Source organism: Sus scrofa, chromosome 7, assembly GCF_054392235.1.
Source record: "Sus scrofa isolate SSC_HxYL_T2T_F1_AM1 chromosome 7, Sscrofa_HxYL_maternal_Yorkshire_Landrace_v2.0, whole genome shotgun sequence".
NCBI classification, from domain to species: domain Eukaryota; kingdom Metazoa; phylum Chordata; class Mammalia; order Artiodactyla; family Suidae; genus Sus; species Sus scrofa.
The window spans coordinates 136,714,127-136,734,116 of record NC_139389.1 but is presented as its reverse complement, the minus strand read 5'-3'; the positions used below and the strand labels follow the sequence as shown (position 1 = coordinate 136,734,116).

The window sequence follows — 19,990 nt, the reverse complement described above, 5'->3', positions numbered from 1 at the left end:
AGGGGTCGGCTGAGGCCGCACCACCAGCAGGCGGGCCCGGACGAGGCCCAGGCCTCCCTCCCCACTCCAGCTCCTATGCAGCGGCTGGGCAGATGGACCTGCGGTGTGGGGCCACAAGGCCCGAGAGGCCTGGGCCTCTCCCAGCCACCGTGGACCCTCTGGCAGCTTGAGCAGGTGGGTCCCAGAGGCTGCTCAGGCCTCAGCTCCTGCACAGCCAGGCCACACCGGGGCCTCCTGGGCTGGAAGCATGGAAGGAAGGCAGGTACCAAAACAAGGAGGAGGAGAAGGAGGAAGGAGGGGCCCTCTAGCCCCGAGGACCGAGGGCAGGATGAACCACCCAGCGCGCTGAGCTGGGCCGCAGTCGCAGAGCAGAGCAGGGCTGAGTGGGACTGGGCTGGGCTGGGCTGAGCTGAACAGAACTGGGCCGAACTGGGTTGACCTGGGATGAGCAGGAATGAACTAAGCTGAACTGGCTTGAGTTAACTGAACTGGGCTGAACTGGGTTAAGCTGGTTTGAGCTGGGATGAGTTGAACTGAATTGAGCTGGGCTGAACTAGCCTGAGCAGGACTAAACTGGCCTGAGCTGGGTTGAGCTGCTCTGAACTGGGCTGAGCTGGGCTGAGCTGAACTAGATTGAACTGGGTTGAGCTGGGCTGAGCCAAGCTGGGAAGAACTGGGCTGAGCTGAGTTGAGCTGGGCTGAGCTGAACTAGATTGAACTGGGTTGAGCTGGGCTGAGCCAAGCTGGGCAGAAATGGGCTGAGCTGAGTTGAGCTGGGCTGGGCTGGGCTGGGCTGGGCTGGGCTGGGCTGAACTGGGTTGAGCTGGGCTGAACTGAACTAGATTGAACTAGGCTTAACTTAGCTGAGCTGGGCTGAGCTGAGTTGAGCTGGGCTGGGCTGGGCTGGGCTGGGTTGAGTTGGGCTGGGCTGAGTTGGGCTTAACTTAGCTGAGCTGGGTTGAGCTGGGTTGAGCTGGGTTGAGCTGGGCTGAGCTGAGTTGAGCTGGGCTGGGCTGGGCTGGGCTGAGTTGGGCTGAGCTAAACTGGGCTTAACTTAGCTGAGCTGGGTTGAGCTGGGTTGAGCTGGGCTGAGCTGAGTTGAGCTGGGCTGGGCTGGGCTGGGCTGAGTTGGGCTGAGCTAAACTGGGCTTAACTTAGCTGAGCTGGGCTGAACTGGGTTGAGCTGGGCTGAACTGAACTAGATTGAACTAGGCTTAACTTAGCTCAGCTGGGTTGAGCTGGGTTGAGCTGGGCTGAACTGAACTAGATTAAACTGGGCTGATCTGTGCTGAGCTGGATTGAACTGGGCTGAGCTGGGCTGAGCTGGGCTGAACTGGTTTAAGCTGCTCTGAACTGGGCTGAGCTGGGTTGAGCTGGGTGAGCTGGACTGAACTGGGTTGAGCTGAGCTGGGCTGAACTGGGTTGAGCTGGGCTGAGCTGAACTAGATTGAACTGGGTTGAGCTGGGCTGAGCCAAGCTGGGCAGAAATGGGCTGAGCTGAACTAGATTGAACTGGGTTGAGCTGGGCTGAGCCAAGCTGGGCAGAACTGGGCTGAGCTGAACTGAGCTGGGCTGGGCTGGGCTAGGCTGGGCTGGGCTGAGTTGGGCTGAGCTGAACTGGGCTTAACTTAGCTGAGCTGGGTTGAGCTGGGTTGAGCTGGGCTGAGCTGGGTTGAGCTGGGCTGAACTGAACTGGATTGAACTAGGCTTAACTTAGCTGAGCTGGGTTGAGCTGGGTTGAGCTGGGCTGAGCTGGGCTGAGCCAAGCTGGGCAGAATTGGGCTGAGCTGAGTTGAGCTGGGCTGAACTGGACTTAACTTAGCTGAGCTGGGTTGAGCTGGGTTGAGCTGGGCTGAACTGGGCTGAGCTGGGCTGAGCTGGGCTGAGCTGGGTTGAGCTGGGTTGAGCTGGGTTGAGCTAGGCTGAGCTGGGCTGAGCCAAGCTGGGCAGAACTGGGCTGAGCTGAGTTGAGCTGGGCTGGGCTGGGCTGAGCTGGGCTGAACTGGGCTGAACTGGGTTGAGCTGGGCTGAACTGAACTAGATTAAACTGGGCTGATCTGTGCTGAGCTGGACTGAACTGGGCTAAACTGGGCTGAGCTGGGCTGAGCTGGTTTAAGCTGCTCTGAACTGGGCTGAGCTGGGTTGAGCTGGGTGAGCTGGCTGAACTGGGCTGAGCTGGGCTGAGCTGGGCTGAACTGGGTTGAGCTGGGCAGAACTGGGCTTAACTTATCTGAGCTGGGCTGAGCTGGGCTGAGCTGGGCTGAGCTGAACTAGATTGAACTGGATGAGCTGGGCTGAGCCAAACTGGGCAGAACTGGGCTGAGCTGAACTGAGCTGGGCTGGGCTGGGCTGGGCTGGGCCGAGTTGGACTGAGATGAACTGGGCTTAACTTAGCTGAGCTGGGCTAAGCTGGACTGAGGCTGAACTGGGATGAGCTGGCCTTAACTGGGTTGAGATGGGCTGAGCTGAACTGGATTGAACTAGGCTGAGCTGGGCTGAGCAGGGTTGAACTGGGTTGAGGTGGACTGAGCTAAGTTGAGCTGGACTGATCTGGGTTGAGCAGAACTAAGCTGGTCTGAGCTGGGTTGACTGATCTGAGCTGGGTTGAACTGAATGTGCTAAGCTGGGCTGGGCTGAGTTGGGCTGAGCTGGGTTGAGCTGGGTTGAACTGGGCTGAGCCGAACAAGATTGAACTGGGCTGAGCTGGGCTAACTGATCTGAGCTGGGTTGAGCCAAACATGCTGAGCTGGGCTGGGCTGACCTGGGCTGAACTGGGTTGAGCTGGGCTGAGCTGAACTAGATTGAACTAGGTTGAGCTGGGTTGGGCTGAGTTGAGCTGGGCTGAGCTGGGTTGAACTGGGTTGAGCTGGGCTGAGCTGAACTAGGTTAAACTGGATTGAGCTGGGCTGAGCCAAGCTGGGCAGAACTAGGCTGAGCTGGGCTGAGCAGGGTTGAACTGAGTTGAGGTGGACTGAGCTAAGTTGAGCTGGACTGATCTGGGTTGAGCAGAACTAAGCTGGTCTGAGCTGGGTTGAGCCACTCTTAACTGGGCTGAGCTGGGCTGACTAATCTGAGCTGGGTTGAGCTGAATGTGCTAAGCCGAGCTGGGATGAGTTGGGCTGAACTGGGTTGAGCTGGGCTGAGCTGACCTGAGCTGAACTGGGTTGATCTGGGTTGAGATGGGCTGAGCTGGGCTGAACTGGGCTGAGCTGGGCTGAACTGGGCTGAACTGGGCTGAGCTGGGCTGAGCTGACCTGGGCTGAGCTGGGTTGAGCTGGGTTGAGTTGAGTTGAGCTGGGCTGAGCTGGGTTGAGCTGGGCTGAGCTGGGCTGAGCTGGGCCAAGCTGAGAGGAGCTGGGCTGAGCTGGGCTGAGCTGGGCCAAGCTGAGCGGAGTTGGGCTGAGCCGGGCTGATCTGACCTGGGCTTAGCTGGGCTGAGCTGTGCTGACTTCGATGAGCTGGGCTGAGCGGTGCTGAGTAGGCTCACTCAGTGGACTAGCCCACTACACCAAGAAGTTGAAGGGAGGACTCAGAAGGCCCAGGTCCCCCCTCCTCCACAGTTTGAGCCTCGGATCAGCCAAACCAGCCCATGTGGATTCAGCTTCAGGCCCAGGCCTGTCTGTCTTGCCTCTGCCCTCTCCCTGGCCCATTTCTCCCAAGGCCCCAAACCCTGGAGGAGGCCATGGCTGTGAGGAAAACTGCACAGAGGAAGGCCAAGGCTCTGACAGTGCCCAAAGATTCAGTGGGGAATGGGAGAAGCATGTGTAACAGCTAAGACTCCCATCGGGGAGTGGCCTGCCCCTGAGGCCCTGTCAGAGGAGTGTAGGTGGTCCACGTGCTCAGAGCCCTGAGGAGTGTGTCCAGAAACAGCCCAGCTGGGCTGGGTACAATGCGTACTAGCTGTGTGACCTTAGGCAGTCGCTAACCCTCTCTGTGCCAGTTTCCTGCAGTGTAAAGGAAAGGTGGGCATTGTCCCAGACTCACGGGGCTCTGTCGGGGGTCTGGTCAGCAGGAAGACTGCCGTCTCACAGCCCATCCTGTGTTTCAGTGTCTGAAACCAGCCCCAAAATCTTCCCACTGACTCTGGGGAGCAGCGAGCCTGCCGGATATGTGGTCATCGCCTGCCTGGTCCGGGACTTCTTCCCGTCAGAGCCCCTGACAGTAACCTGGAGCCCTAGTCGCGAGGGCGTTATTGTCAGAAACTTCCCCCCTGCGCAGGCCGGGGGCCTGTACACCATGAGCAGCCAGCTGACCTTGCCAGTCGAGCAGTGCCCAGCCGATCAGATCCTGAAGTGCCAAGTGCAGCACCTCTCCAAATCCAGCCAGTCCGTGAACGTGCCCTGCAAAGGTTAGAGCCCAGACCCCGCCCTGTGGGCGCTCTGCCCGGACAAGGGGGTGCTACCAGGATGAGCCCTTGGGGGGTGGAGGGCTGGAGCTGGAGGCCAGGGGAGGGCAGGCAGTGGGGCTCGCTGACCTGCTCGGACTTCTCTCTGTTTTACCTTCAGATCCATGTCCCCAGTGCTGCAAGCCCAGCCTGTCCCTGCAGCCACCAGCCCTTGCAGACCTGCTCCTGGGCTCCAATGCCAGCCTCACGTGCACACTCAGTGGCCTGAAAAAATCCGAGGGTGTCAGCTTCACCTGGCAGCCCTCAGGTGGGAAGGATGCCGTCCAGGCGTCCCCCACGCGTGATTCCTGTGGCTGCTACAGCGTGTCCAGCATCCTGCCAGGCTGTGCTGATCCTTGGAACAAAGGAGAGACATTCTCCTGCACCGCCGCCCACTCTGAGTTGAAGAGCGCGCTAACCGCCACCATCACCAAACCCAAAGGTGGGCGTGGACCCCACGTGCCAGCCGCAGGGCATTCGCTCCACGGTGTGCAAGGCACACACCTGAGCCTGCCTCTGCCCCGGCTCCCCCACTCCTTACAGAGGGAAACTGAGGGGGCGGGGGGGCACTCTCCGCCATGGCCAGACCCCTGACCATGCTCTCTGCCCTCCAGTGAACACGTTCCGGCCCCAGGTCCACCTGCTGCCGCCGCCGTCGGAGGAGCTGGCCCTCAATGAGCTGGTGACACTGACATGCCTGGTGCGGGGCTTCAGCCCCAAGGATGTGCTGGTGCGATGGCTGCAAGGGGGCCAGGAACTGCCCCGTGACAAGTACCTCGTCTGGGAATCCCTGCCAGAGCCTGGCCAGGCCATCCCCACCTACGCCGTGACCAGCGTGCTGCGCGTGGACGCCGAGGACTGGAAGCAGGGAGACACCTTCTCCTGCATGGTGGGCCACGAGGCCCTGCCCCTGGCCTTCACCCAGAAGACCATCGACCGCCTGGCGGGTAAACCCACCCACGTCAACGTGTCCGTGGTCATGGCGGAGGCAGAGGGCATCTGCTACTGAGCCGCCCCGCCCACTCGCCCCTCGAATAAACTCCGTGCTCGCTTGAAGCAGCCCCACGCTTCCCTCCAGCCGCCTGTCTGTCGTCCTCGGGGGTCTGCGCATGCCGGGGGTGGGGGGAGCCAGGAGGAAAGAGCACCCGCTGCCCCCACCCTCTCAGGGCCTCAATTTCCCCCGCTCAGCCTGGCACTCAACGTACTTTCACACCTGTGTGCTTGTGTGTGTGAGTGTGCGCTGGGTGCGTGTGTGGGTGTAAGTGAGCCCAGGAGAGAGGACAGAGCCAGGGACAGGCACAGCCTGGCAGGAACTTGCCTGGCAGGAAGTTCCCATGGGCAGGTGCCTTGGTCACATGCATTTCAGAAAGATGCCTCTAGGGGCGCACTAGAGAGGGTGAGCAGGGAGACGGGGCCGTCAGGGAGGCTGGTGCCATCGCAGCAGTGTCTGGTGTCTCGGGAGGAACCGTGAGGGAGAAGGGCCGCGTTCTGGAGGCTCTACCACCCTCTGTGGGCGCCGTGCGCAGAAGTGCAGGACGGCCCCAGTGACTCATTGGAAAGGAGGCCACCTCCCGCCTGGGCACAGCTGCCCCATCCCACCACCCCACATGTGCACAGGGCACACACATGCACACATGCCCACACGCTCTCGGCTGTGCACAGGCTCACACATGCATCTGAGCCCTGCAGGTGCAGGAAGTTCACAGCCCAGACCCAGCTCCGGGAGGGCAAGGGGAGTCCCCACCCACCCCCCAGAGGGTTTTCCCAGGCCCTCCTGGCCTTGGGCCTCCCTGTAGGCCCAACTGGGCACAGCTCAGGGGTCAAAGGGAGAGACCTCGCAGGCAGCGCCTGCTCCCCACCTGGCCCCCAGGTTCAAGCCTCCCATCCTTTCCTGAGCCCAAGTGTGACCCAAACCATAGACAGGGTTGGGGGGCTGAGGTGGGGAGAAATCAGAAGCTCCCACCCAGGGTCCCTATGCAGCTGATGCTTAGATCTTCTGACAGAAGAGAAGTGGGGAGACAGAGCCTGGAGGGGCAGTCCCAGGACAGCTGTGGGACGTCTGGCACCAGGACTCCCACAAGGGGGCAGCGGGGCCCCAACTCCTGTCTTAGATACCTTCTGGGCCTCCCCAGGGGACCTGGCTTCAGGTGCCAATCTCTGCTCCCAGGGCTGAGGTGCGGTGAGGACCCCTACTCTCTACAGCCACCACACCCCTCTCAAGGGCCCAGTCACCAAAGGGCAGTTGGGGTGGGGGGAGCAGTGGATTAATTGGGGAAGTGCTGCCCATAGAGAAGGTGGTCCAGACACCGAGGGGCCAGGACCTGCCCAAAGGAGGAGCTCTCTAAAGAGACTGGGAGGAGGAAGAGTCAGTAGATGGGCGTGGAGCCGGCAGATAGATGGCACCGAGATAGGTGGATGGACCATAGGACATGTAATGGAGGGAAGGATGGACAGAGAAGTGGATGGGTGGATGGAGGGTCAAACAGACACATAGATGGATGGACAGATGGACAGATGGATTGACAGACAGGTGGATGGATGGGTGAGTGGATGGATGGATGAAAAGACAGATAGATGGATGGACCAGCAGGTGGATGGATGGATGGATGGATGGATGGATGGGAGAGAGGATGGATGGTTGGAGGGCCGAGTGAGCGGATGGACACATAGATGGATGGACAAATGGATGAGTGACTGGATGTGTCAGCATATGACAAGCAGGTCCAAGTTCCTCTCAACATGGAAGATCGAAGCCCCGGGACTCTAACTGAAGACAGCAGGGTTGCCTTGCCGGGCCTTCACCTGGGCCTTTCTGATGCCCCTCCTAGCTTATCAGCCACTTCCTCAGAGAGCCACAGAGGCCCTGGTCTTATCCATCTGGTCCTTGGCACACTGAGCCACAGACCCAGATCTATGTCTTGACCTGGAGCACCTGAGGGTGGGCATGTCTGGTCTTCTCTGGCCCCACCCAGGGCCCAGGCCAAGGCCAGTCCGAGAGCAGGCACTTGCTGGGGGTTTGCTGAGGACAAAGGCAGGACCGGGGTTCCAGGGGCCTTGGGCTTGAGCTCTCCTGGAAACAGCAAAGAGAGTGCCCACCCTCCTGCCCTGCCTTGTCTCTCTCTAAGGAACCCTGAGAACCCCCGAGACAGGATCCTGTGGGCATCTCAAGACCTGCAAGGGTCCCAACCCCTTCCCTAGGTCCTGCTGCCTCGTCCTCCTTGAGGCAGCTTCAGACCTGAGACAGGGCACCCACACTGCCGGTGTGCCCAGCCTGAGAGTGCATGGCAGGGGAGGGTGCTGGCTTGGCTGCTACCCACACAGGCAGGAGCCTGGCAGGCCCTCTGTGTCTTACAGGTCACCGGGACCCATTTCCCTGGCTGGTGCTGGACCTGCTGCGGGAGGGCCCGGAGGAAGAGACCCCGGAGGCCAGCCTCTGGCCCACCACCGTCACGCTGCTCACCCTCTTCCTGCTGAGCCTCTTCTACAGCACAGCACTGACAGTGACAAGCATCCGGGGCCCAGCTGACAGCAGAGAGGGCCCCCAGTACTGAGCGGAGCCAGCCAGGCAAGGCGGGGGCGAGGAGACAGAGCAATGGGCTGTCGGGGCGGGGCTGGTGGCTTCCCCGGAGCACTGCCTGACCCTGCTGCTGGGGGTCCGGTCTCCCGGGGAGGTGGCTCCCTCGGACACTGGGGGGCTCAGAGTACAGACTGCCCCAGCAGTGTCAGGGCTTCGGCTTCCCCTGGGTGGGGCCGCAGCTCCCAGAAACCAAGCATGGTGTGGACAGGGCCTTGGCAAAGACCCTAGCCAGCTCAGGAGCTCCCCCAGGCCCTGACCCCTCTTGTGTTTGCAGGGAGGAGCCTTGAGAGGCCTCCTGAGCCCAGCCAGATGCCAGAGCTCGGCCCTGCTCCGAAGCCGCACGTCCAACCATGCATGTTTTCCTGGTGCAATAAACTGACCCCAAAGACAAAAGCTGTCAGACTCTGAATGAGGGGAAGGGGTAAGGAGAGGGGCAGAGGCTCTGGAGACATGTGACCGCCTCAAGGACCAAGGCAGGGTCTTGAGGCATTGATAGGCCCACAGCCTAGGACCCACCAGCTGGTGCAGACAAAAAGAAGAGGCCTTAAGGCAAAGCTGGGCTTCACCAAGGAACATAGAACAGGACTTTTCACAAACAGCAGCCAGATCACTGGTCCTGATGATCCCTGGGCCCTGGTCCTGACCCCTGAGTCCTGGTCCTGATCCCTGGGCCCTGGTCCTGATCCCTGGGCCCTGGTCCTGACCCCTGAGTCCTGGTCCTGACCCCTGGGCCCTGGTCCTGATCCCTGAGTCCTGGTCCTGACCCCTGGGCCCTGGTCCTGACCCCTGGGCCCTGGTCCTGACCCCTGAGTCCTGGTCCTGACCCCTGGGCCCTGGTCCTAAACCCTGAGTCCTGGTCCTGACCCCTGAGTCCTGGTCCTGACCCCTGGGCCCTGGTCCTGACCCCTGAGTCCTGGCCCTGACCCCTGAGTCCTGGTCCTGACCCCTGAGTCCTGGTCCTGACCCCTGGGCCCTGGTCCTGACCCCTGAGTCCTGGTCCTGACCCCTGAGTCCTGGTCCTGACCCCTGAGTCCTGGTCCTGATCCCTGGGCCCTGGTCCTGACCCCTGGGCCCTGGTCCTGACCCCTGAGTCCTGGTGCTGATCCCTGGGCCCTGGTCCTGACCCCTGGGCCCTGGTCCTGACCCCTGGGCCCTGGTCCTGATCCCTGGGCCCTGGTCATGATCCCTGGGCCCTGGTCCTGATCCCTGGGTCCTGGTCCTGACCCCTGAGTCCTGGTCCTGACCCCTGGGCCCTGGTCCTGACCCCTGGGCCCTGGTCCTGACCCCTGGGCCCTGGTCCTGATCCCTGGGCCCTGGTCCTGACCCCTGAGTCCTGGTCCTGATCCCTGGGCCCTGGTCCTGACCCCTGAGTCCTGGTCCTGACCCCTGGGCCCTGGTCCTGATCCCTGGGCCCTGGTCCTGACCCCTGAGTCCTGGTCCTGATCCCTGGGCCCTGGTCCTGACCCCTGAGTCCTGGTCCTGACCCCTGGGCCCTGGTCCTGATCCCTGGGCCCTGGTCCTGACCCCTGGGCCCTGGTCCTGACCCCTGAGCCCTGGTCCTGATCCCTGAGCCCTGGTCCTGACCCCTGGGCCCTGGTCCTGACCCCTGAGCCCTGGTCCTGACCCCTGAGCCCTGGTCCTGACCCCTGGGCCCTGGTCCTGACCCCTGGGCCCTGGTCCTGACCCCTGGGCCCCCCTTCTGACCACTAACCATGGTCTGAAAACTGTGCTTGCTCCTCTTTGGGCCAGGTCCTCACATTCTGTCCATGTGTGTTGAGTCCTAGACCTTGCTCTTTGCCTGCACCACTTTGTCTCGCGTCCTGAGCCCTGGCTCTCAGCCTCCCGGGGCCCAGGAGACCCTCTTGTCTGGACACGGAGTGGAGGATGAAGGGACAACCCATCGCCCAGCTTTAACCCCCTCCCCGGGACCCAGAGGAGCATGCAGACGCCAGGCCCATCTCATGGGAAGAAACCCAGTCCACGGCCTAGGCTGCATGAGCCAGAGCCGAGTCCATGAGGGGCCCTGGGCAGGGCGCTGCTCGGGGGAAACCTTGGGGACAGGAGTGGGGGCAGGATGGGGGAGCCACGATGTTTGTGTTCTTTTGTTTTTCTCTGTCTTCTCAAGCCTCCTGCACCCGGTCATCTGCTGAAACACCCAAAATAGCTCTGTGGGGAGGCTGAGTCATTGCAAGCCCAGCCCAGCACAGGTGTCCCAGCCAGACTGCTGTTCTGAGAAGCATGCCCCAAACCCAAGCCCTGGCCACATGGGCCTGGACACAGAGCTGGAGCCCAAGGGGGCCTCGGGGGCAGTGAGCTCCCTGGGGCCAACGGAAGGCCCAGGCCCCCACCCCACACCAGCCCCCATCAGTGTAGGGTCAGCCAGGATCAGCGAAGCTCAGTCAGGGTCAATCGGGGTCAGGCCTTAGAGTGCCCAAGATCACCAGGATTAGACAAAGGTCAGCCTGGTCTGCCAGGGTGAGCCAGCATCAACAGGGTCAGCTCAGAGTCAGCCGGGGTCAGCTCGGGTCAACGTGAGGTCAAGCAAGGTCAGGCCAGGGTCAGCCCGGGTTCCACCAGGATCTGCGGGGGTTGTTCTGGGTGGGGCCACGGTCTGGCTGGCTGCAGGACTCCTCAGGGTGCTGCCCCTGTGTTGGCTGAGCCGGGCGTTGACTCTGGGAGGCCGGCATTGACTCTGCCAGGCCCCACACCCCTGTGCCAGGCCTCACAGCCAGGCAGAGATGGTGGACACAGCCCTGGGAACCCGGCAGCCATCCCCGGTGGCCTGTGGGCCAGGACAAGCACAGCCCACACAGGGACACGGCAGGATCAGGGCCATCGAGAGAGACAGGGCTGGGGGGACACGGGGCGCAGTGGGGGGAGGCAGAGGGAGACAGGAAGACAGACGCAGAGAGAAGAGAGCGGGACACGGACCGGACAGAGGGAGAGACCGCAGGGGCGTGAAGGCGGCACGGGCACGCCAGTGCAGGCCCTCCCACAGCTTCACACACACCCCACACTCACCCCACACTCACCTCAACTCACACCACACTCACTCCACACTCATCCCCACACTCACCCCAACTCAGCCCCACACTCACCCCCACACTCACCCACACACTCACACCACACTCACCACACACACACACACTCACCCCACACACACACGCTCACCCCACACTCACCCCACACACACCCACATTCACCCCCAACTCACCTACACACTCACACCACACTCACCACACACTCACCCCACACTCACCCCAACTCACCCCCATACTCACCCCCATACTCACCCCCACACTCACCCCAAGTCACACCCACACTCACCCCCACACTCACCCCACACTCTCCCCACATTCATCCCACACTCATCACCACACTCACCCCACACTCACCCCCACACTCACCCCACACTCTGCCCACATTCATCCCACACTCACCCCACACTAATCCCACACTCACCCCACACTCTCGCTCACAACCCACACTGACATCTGCCAACACAGTCCACCCACAACTCACTCACACCCACAACTCACTCACACTCACACTTACACACCCACATGAATGCACCCACACACTCACAGAACCCACATCCACACACACTCCCACACACACACTTACCCCACACTCACACTCACACACCCACACCCACCACACACTCTCGCACTCCTTCCCACACACACACACATCCACACACCACACACACACTTGCACACTCACATGCACCCCCACCCCCCCGAGCCCCACTGAGGCTCACTGAGGCCCAGTCACTTCCTCTGGGGCTGAATGCCCACTGGCCCCAGTGGTCACAGTCCTGCCTCAGGAGCCCCTCTGGGAGGCGGGCTCATGCCACCTGCTCAGGGAAGGCCCTGCACACAGACGGGCAGGGGTGCAGGGGCAGAGGTCAGCCGGCAACTGGGAGTGGCCAAGGGAGCCCTGGGTCAGAGCCTGGGGCTGCATGCAGGGGGCAGAGCGGCTCAGGGACTCCCCTGCACCTCCAGGGTCCGACCCTTGAGGCTTGGGGTCCCCCAGCCCTCCGCCCCGGGCAGGCCTGCTGTCCTCAGCGAGAAGCACACAGGCCTGCCTGGGCCCCAAGCGTGGGCCTGGGAGGGGACACTGTGCCAGGGAGATGGGAGCCACCGGGACCCTGGGCACTGGCAGCCCAGGGCTCGGGCCTAGGGCCGGTGCAGGGTGGGTCCCCCTCGAGGGGCTGGCTGCCGCCCTGGAGCCGGTGCCTGGGGGCCATCAGAGCAGGACAAGCAGCACAGCTCAGCCTGAGGATGGGTGGCATGCTGCGAGGTCAACAGGATGGGGGCTGGGGGTGGTTTCCAGGGGGCAGGGAGGTCCCTGGAGGGGCCTGCGTGGGGCCATGTCCGTGGGAAGCTCTGGCCGAGGCTCGTCCCGCCCTGGCCCAGGAGCAGCCCAGGGTGGCCAGGCCGGTGGGGGATGGAGGAATGGGGGGAGCAGTGGAGGGCCTGGGGGATGACTCCTGGCTCTGACAGCCACGACACAGGGTGTGTGACCCACTGGAACGTGTCGTTCCATGGACTGCTGTGTGGAGAAGGGAGCCAGGCTCACGGAGTATGCCACTTCTCCATCCCTTCAGGGCTCAGCTGGGAACCTCCTCAAGGAGCAGCCCCTTGGCTACAGCCTGGTGACAGCAGGGCACAAGTGTCCTCCCCCCCATGCACGTTTTCGGACCGGCCATTCAGTCCTCAAGGTCCAAGGGCTCCTCTGCCCACGCGGCTCCCCCGGCTCTCGTCCAGCCACGCAGCTTCCGCTGTCCCTGCGCAAGAGGCCGTCCCACCTTCCCCTCGCCCTCGCTCTGGCCGGCGGGCACTGGCCTCCACGGTCACCTCCTTCCAATGGGTCAGTGCCACGCCCCAGACACCCAGGCGCCAGCCCTGGTCTGTGTCCGTCAGATGCCAGTGGTGGGGTTGGTGCATGAGCAGCCTCCCTCCCGCTGCCCCAGATGCTGTGTCCTAGCCGACAGGTGGGGCCCCTCAGGGGGTGGCTGGGGGCTTCCCTGGGGGTCCAGCCTGTGTGCTCAGCCCTGAGCTGGCAGGGCTGCTGGGGGCCGGGGGCTGCATCGTAGGGGTCTCTGGGTGCCAAGGCCAGGCCATGACCAGAGGCCCGCTTCTGCCCCCACCCCACCCCACCCCACCCCCCAGAGCAGGTGTGAGGGCTCCCGTCTCAGTTTCTCCCCAGTTACTCATTTGGGGCAAACTTGGCCTTGGAAGGTACATGCAAATGGCTATTTGTTCCACCCCGAGAAACATGTTTCTCAGCCTCTGAGCCTGTTTCCAAAAACAGCTTGTGCCGACTCCCCACCTGTGGCCCCATCCCCCCAGCATGGCAGGCTGGCCTGGGCCTCAGGAATCGGGGAACCTGCGCCCCCTGCCCCAGGGCAGAGCCCACCAGACTCTCCCTGGGTTGGTGACATGGTGGCCTCCCTAGAATGTTGACTGGGTGAATAGCAGTGGTCTCAGCTGCTTCCATCTTTGTGACCCAGGGCCCCAAGGGGCTACCTAGGCCCCATTACTGGGTTGGGGGGGAGCAGGAGGGGGCACAGGAGAGGGACCCTGGTGGTCAAGACGCTGGCCACCCCGCTGGCCTGGTAGCCCCCCACCCCGCCCCCCTGGTAGCCCCCCACCCCGCCCCCCTGGTAGCCCCCCCACCTGGTAGACGGACCAGGATGGCAAGGCTTCACAGGTGCAGGGAGCTGGGCCGAGGTCACGTGGATGGCGCTGTGGCCCCCAAGCTGGTGGGCCCATGGGGTAGCCTCAGCACCTGAGCCCGGGCCAGCCTGTTTCCAGCCTTGCCTTGTCCTCGTCCTCAACCCTCTGACCTGGCCCTGTCCACCCGCGTCTCCCTTTGAGCCTCTGGCGCCATCCCTTCTCCTGCCACCACGTCTCTCCCTGTGTCTGCCTCGCTGTATCCGTGTGCGTCTCTGTTTCTGCCTCTCTCTGCCTCTGTTTCCCCATCTCTCTCTATCTCCGTCTATCTCTCTGTGCGTCTGTCTCTGGGTCTCTGTGTGTATCGTTGTCTCTTCCTCTGTCTCTTGTTCTCTGCCTCTCTGTCTCTGTGTGCATTTCTCCCTCTGTGTATTTTTGTCTCTCTCCCCCTCGGTCCATCTCTATCGCTCCCTCTGTCTCTGTCTCTGTCTCTCCCTCTCTTTGTCTCTCCCTCTATCTCCCTCTTTCTGTCTCTCCGTCTCTGTCTGTCTCTCTCCTTCTCCCTCTGTCTCGCCCTCTCCCTCTCTGTCTCCCTCTCTGTCTCTGTCTCGCCCTCTCTCTCTTTCTGTCCCTGGGTCTCCCTCTCCCTGTGTCTCTCTATCTCGCTGTCTCTGTCTCCCCACCCGTGTTGCTCGCCGTCTTGAGCCGGGGACTAGCGGGAAGGCACGGGCTCCGGCACCCACCCCTGAATGCACTGTGCTCCTCCATCTCCAGGCCGTAGACACGGGGAGGTCCCCCCCTCTGGAAAGTTCCAGCTGAACCGTGAGGAAAGGACAGAAGGGGTGGGAGCCCCCACTGTGACCCCTCATGAAACAAAGCCCTGAGGCCAGAGGTGGACTGGGCTCTACTCTCTGGAGCCTGTGATGCTGGCTGACCAGCCATGACAGGGGTCTTTTCAAAGTTCTCAGTGATTCTGGCCGGTGAGGCTGGGCCAGGCTGGGGCCAGGCTGGGCAGCGTCCACACCCTGGACTCCATGGCTCAGAGAGTCCGAGGGTCTGAGGAGCTCAGGCTGCCCTGGGGCCTGGGACCCGTGCCCAGAGCTGCAGGACAGGGGCAGGGGTGCAGGGCCAGGGTCCAAGTTTACCACCAGGGACCCAGGAGGGTAAGGGGGGTGGGGACTGGAAGACCTTGAGCAGCCGGGGTGTCACAGAAGTCAGGAGCCCCCAGAGCTGTGGGGCTTGGCTGGCTTCAGAGACTCCTGGTGTCGAGGCCTAAGGGCAGGGGGACGAACCTGGACACACCCGGCCCAGGCCCCTCGCCCTGAGGCCCTCGTCAGCAAGGGTTTGAGATGGAGCCCATGTGCCAGCCGCCTTGGAGGGCGGGGCCCGAGGGAAACGGACATGCAGGATGTTGGCACATGAGCATGGGCACGGGCACTCCCGGCTGTTGTCCTGTGTTTGACACACCTGTGAGCTCAGTCAAAGCACCCCTCCACCTCCACACTCCCCCCCAGGCCCTGCACCCCCATCCCAACGCCCCCACCTGCACCTGGACCCCTAGCCCGTGTCCCCACCAGGATCCCAACCCTCACCCTGATCCCCCAACTTGGACCCCAGGTCTGCGCTCCATGTGGCAGCCACCCTGCGACTGGGCTGTCAGAGCCAGGAGTCATCCCCCAGGCCCCACCGGCCCTGGTGCCCGCCCCCCACTGCTCCCCCCATTCCTCCATCCCCCACCGGCCTGGCCACCCTGGGCTGCTCCTGGGCCAGGGCGGGACAAGCCTCGGCCAGAGCTTCCCACGGACATGGCCCCACGCAGGCCCCTCCAGGGACCTCCCTGCCCCCTGGAAACCACCCCCAGCCCCCATCCTGTTGACCTCGCAGCATGCCACCCATCCTCAGGCTGAGCTGTGCTGCTTGTCCTGCTCTGATGGCCCCCAGGCACCGGCTCCAGGGCGGCAGCCAGCCCCTCGAGGGGGACCCACCCTGCACCGGCCCTAGGCCCGAGCCCTGGGCTGCCAGTGCCCAGGGTCCCGGTGGCTCCCATCTCCCTGGCACAGTGTCCCCTCCCAGGCCCACGCTTGGGGCCCAGGCAGGCCTGTGTGCTTCTCGCTGAGGACAGCAGGCCTGCCCGGGGCGGAGGGCTGGGGGACCCCAAGCCTCAAGGGTCGGACCCTGGAGGTGCAGGGGAGTCCCTGAGCCGCTCTGCCCCCTGCATGCAGCCCCAGGCTCTGACCCAGGGCTCCCTTGGCCACTCCCAGTTGCCGGCTGACCTCTGCCCCTGCACCCCTGCCCGTCTGTGTGCAGGGCCTTCCCTGAGCAGGTGGCATGAGCCCGCCTCCCAGAGGGGCTCCTGAGGCAGGACTGTGACCACTGGGGCCAGTGGGCATTCAGCCCCAGAGGAAGTGACTGGGCCTCAGTGAGCCTCAGTGGGGCTCGGGGGGGTGGGGGTGCGTTTGAGTGTGCAAGTGTGAGTGTGTGTGTGGTGTGGATGTGTGTGTGTGTGAGAGTCTGTGTGGTGTGTGGGTGTGTGTGTGCATGTGGGGGGGTGAGTGAGAGTGGCTTCTGTGAGTGTGGGGGTGAGTATGTGTTGGCTCTGGGGGGTGCGTGTGAGTGTGCAAGTGTGTGTGTGTGTGGATGTGTGTGCGTATGGGGTGAGTGAGAGTGGCTTCTGTGAGTGTGGGGGTGAGTATGTGTTGGCAGATGTCAGTGCGGGTTGTGAGTGTGCGAGTGTGAGTGTGGGTGTTGTGTGGGTGTGAGGGAGTGTGGGGGGTGTGAGTGGGCATAGGTGTGTATGCGTTGTGGATGTGCTCTGAGTGTGCTGTGGAGGCTGAGTGACTCGGGTGCCGTGGGAGGGGGCGTGGGGCTCTGGGGTGGGTGTGTGTCTCTGAGTGTGTGCCTCTGTGTGTAGACCTGGCTCTGAGTGTGCTCGGGGGTGGGCTCCTCTCTGCCGGGTCCAGAACCCCTGCCTCCGGGCACCCCTCCCCATGAGGCTGAGCTGGGGCCTCCACCCTGTGCCCCCCACTGAGCCAGGGGGATGCCCAGCCTGACCCCAAGGGGCTCTGGGGGTGGGGGCCTGTGTCAGGGGCTGGGAGGCCAGGGGCTCTTCCTGGACCAGGAGGAGTTGGGTGCTTTCACCCCACGGGGAGCCCCACACAGGCCCTGGCCCCCCAACACATGTGCTCACAGACACACACACACACACACACACACACACGTGCTCACACACGTGCAGACCCCCGTGTGCACACACAGGCCCCAGCATGTGGCCGGGCACCACCCACCCCAGGAGCGCCTTCAGCCACTGTCCCCACGGGCCCACGTGCACAGGACATCCCTGGGCACCAGCCCTGCCCTCCCGTCACGGCCGGGCTGAGAGCGCACCGGGAGCCGGAGGACGGAGGGTGCCTCCCAGGGGCCCGGATGACCAGGGGAGCTCGCCGGAGCCCCACGGCACCCCTGCACGCCCGCACATCCACACACCCCTGTTCAGACCGCACGTGTGCACACCTGTACACATCTCTGCACCCTTACACACCCACACACGTGTAATGCCACACCCAGTACAGATCTACAGGCAACTACACCCACACGCCTGTGGGTCCCGCGCCCACCTTCGCTCCCTCACATACTCTTGTGCCTGCCATGGCTGCACTCACACACACAAGTGGATTGTGGGCCCTGAGCTTTGCACGTGGGGTCAGAGAAGCCTGGCCAAGCGGGTGTCTCGGCCTCTCCGGCCTCCACAGTCAGCACCAAGGTCAGAGGCCCCAGTGGGGGCACTGCCAGGGGCCCAGGGCTTGGGCGCGTCTCCAGGACCCTGGGGCAGTCAGTGCTGGTGCCACAGCAAGGAGGTGTGCACGTGCGTGTTGTGTGTGTTGTGTGTGCACGTGTGCGGTGAGTGCAGAGCCAGGGCCTGCTGTGCCTGAGCCGCACCTTCCCCTGTCCCCCGGGCCCAAGGACACCGTGATTCTGGAAGGTGCCCACTGGCAGGGCCACCAGCCACACTCACTTGGCCGTCTTGGCCACCAAGACCACGACCAGGCCAGGGCTCCACAGGCTGCCTGGGGGAGGGGCCACACCCCCCACCCCCCACCCCAGCCCTCTGGGGAAGCTGGATGCCGGCTCCCCTCCCCCAGCTCAGTCTGACAAACAAGGCCCACCCCCGCCCCAGAGCACAAACACACTTGCAAATGTTTCTAAAAAATGCAGCAGGAGGAGGAACTGAAGAGCAGGTGAGGCCGGTGGAAAGCCCCGCGGGCCGGACCCCGAAACAGCCAGCCGAGCCCAGCCGAGCAGGATTTGCATGGTTTGGGGTTTGCATGGTTTGGGGGGAGGGGGCCGCGCTGGGGCCAGCTGGTGGGGAAGGTTCCTAACCCTTCCCCCGCCCGACACCCAGGGCCCCGTGTCACCAGGCCCCCAAGACCCTTACCAGAGAATGGCCCAGTGGGGGTCCCGTCGGGGGAGGGAGGGGCTCGGCTCCTGGGAAGCAGGACATGCCGACCACCCTGGGTCCAAACCCCTGGCCCAAGGCCTGTCCCACAAGCCCACGCCTCCAGTCTCACAGCCCTGTGACCCACCCTGCCACCAAACCTTGGCCCCTGCTCTGCCCAGAACAGGATCTGCCTGTGCCACAACCACCCTGCACACCCTCAGGCTGCAGCCCCTCAGTGGGGGCCCCTGAGAGCCCCCCACACTGGGGCTGCCTCTGATCCCGTCGCTCTGCTAACTGAGACCCCTGGCAGGCCAGCAAGGGTGCAATGACCTTGGCGAGCAGCACCCTGGGGGGCCCACATCCAGGGCCAGGCCTGTGCCCACCTCGCCAGCCAGGCCCACGCCCCCTCCCACTGAGAGGGGCCCAGGGAGGACCCCCCAGGGTGTGGCCTGGGTAACAGGAGGTCAGTGGGGGGCCCCCTTACACACAATCTCCAACAAACACTGTGGTGCAGGCACACAGTCACAAGGACACAAAGAAGGACACACACGGAAACACAGACACCAAGAAAAACAGGCAGAAAAATGCAGAAACAGAGAGACAGAGAAACACACAGAGACAAAGAGCCAGGAAACACACAGTCACAGGCACCAGCAGAGATGGAGACACACCGGGAGATGGGGCCGGGCCTGTGGGTCTGAGGGCTGCTGCGTTCGCGTGAGCCCCCGGGGCAACAAAACACAGAGACCCACACAGGCCACAGAAGAACACAAGCACACAGGCCCACACAAACACACAGGTTCACAAAAGAAGACAGGCCCACACAAACACAAAGGTTCACACAAGAAGACAGGCCCACACAAACACACAGACACACACAAGCACACAGGCCCACACAAGCACACAGACCCACACAGCACACAGACACACACAGGCACACAAGAGAACACAAGCAGACAGTCTCACACAAGCACACAGACCCACACAGCACACAGACACACACAGGCACACAAGAGAACACAAGCACACAGGCCCACACAAACACACAGGTTCACACAAGAAGACAGGCCCACACAAACACACAGGCTCACACAAACACACAGACACACACAAACACACAGACACGCACAAGCACACAGACCCACACAGCACACAGACACACACAGGCACACAAGAGAACACAAGTACACAGGCCCACACAAACACACAGGTTCACACAAGAAGACAGGCCCACACAAACACACAGACACACACAAGCGCACAGGCCCACACAAGCACACAGACCCACACAAGCACACACACCCACACAGGCACCCACACAAACACACAGACCCACACAAGCAGACAGTCTCACACAAGCACACAGACACACACAAGCAAACAGACCCACACAGCACACAGACACACATAGGCACACAAGAGAACACAAGCACACAGGCCCACACAAGCACACAGACCCACACAAACACACAGACACACACAAACACACAGACCCACACAGGCACACAGACCCACACAAGCACACAGACCCACACAAGCACACAGACCTACACAAGCAGGCAGTCTCACACAAACACACAGACACACACAAGCACCCAGACCCACACAGCACACAGACACACACAGGCACACAAGAGAACACAAGCACACAGGCCCACACAAACACACAGGTTCACACAAGAAGACAGGAACACACAAACACACAGACACACACAAGCGCATAGGCCCACACAAGCACACAGACCCACACAAGCAGACAGTCTCACACAAACACACAGACACACACAAGCACACAGACCCACACAGGCACACAAGAGAACACAAGCACACAGGCCCACACAAACACACAGGTTCACACAAGAAGACAGGCCCACACAAACACACAGGCTCACACAAACACACAGGCCCACACAAGC

At 62.6% G+C, this 19,990-nt stretch overlaps 1 long non-coding RNA gene and 1 gene segment (V, D, J or C); both read left to right on the top strand.

Moving 5' to 3' along the window:
• Positions 1 to 4,047: 4,047 nt before the first annotated feature.
• On the top strand, positions 4,048 to 5,445 carry LOC102165485 (immunoglobulin alpha-2 heavy chain-like). The segment is given in 3 exon segments: positions 4,048 to 4,348; positions 4,506 to 4,826; positions 4,999 to 5,445. Coding segments are annotated over 3 exon segments (828 nt in total).
• Positions 5,446 to 7,737: 2,292 nt separating this feature from the next.
• LOC146402117 (uncharacterized) lies at positions 7,738 to 8,354 on the top strand. The gene is made up of 2 exons (XR_014809386.1): positions 7,738 to 7,949; positions 8,236 to 8,354. It is a non-coding gene; the product is annotated as an uncharacterized LOC146402117 (long non-coding RNA).
• The last annotated feature ends 11,636 nt before the right edge of the window (positions 8,355 to 19,990 follow it).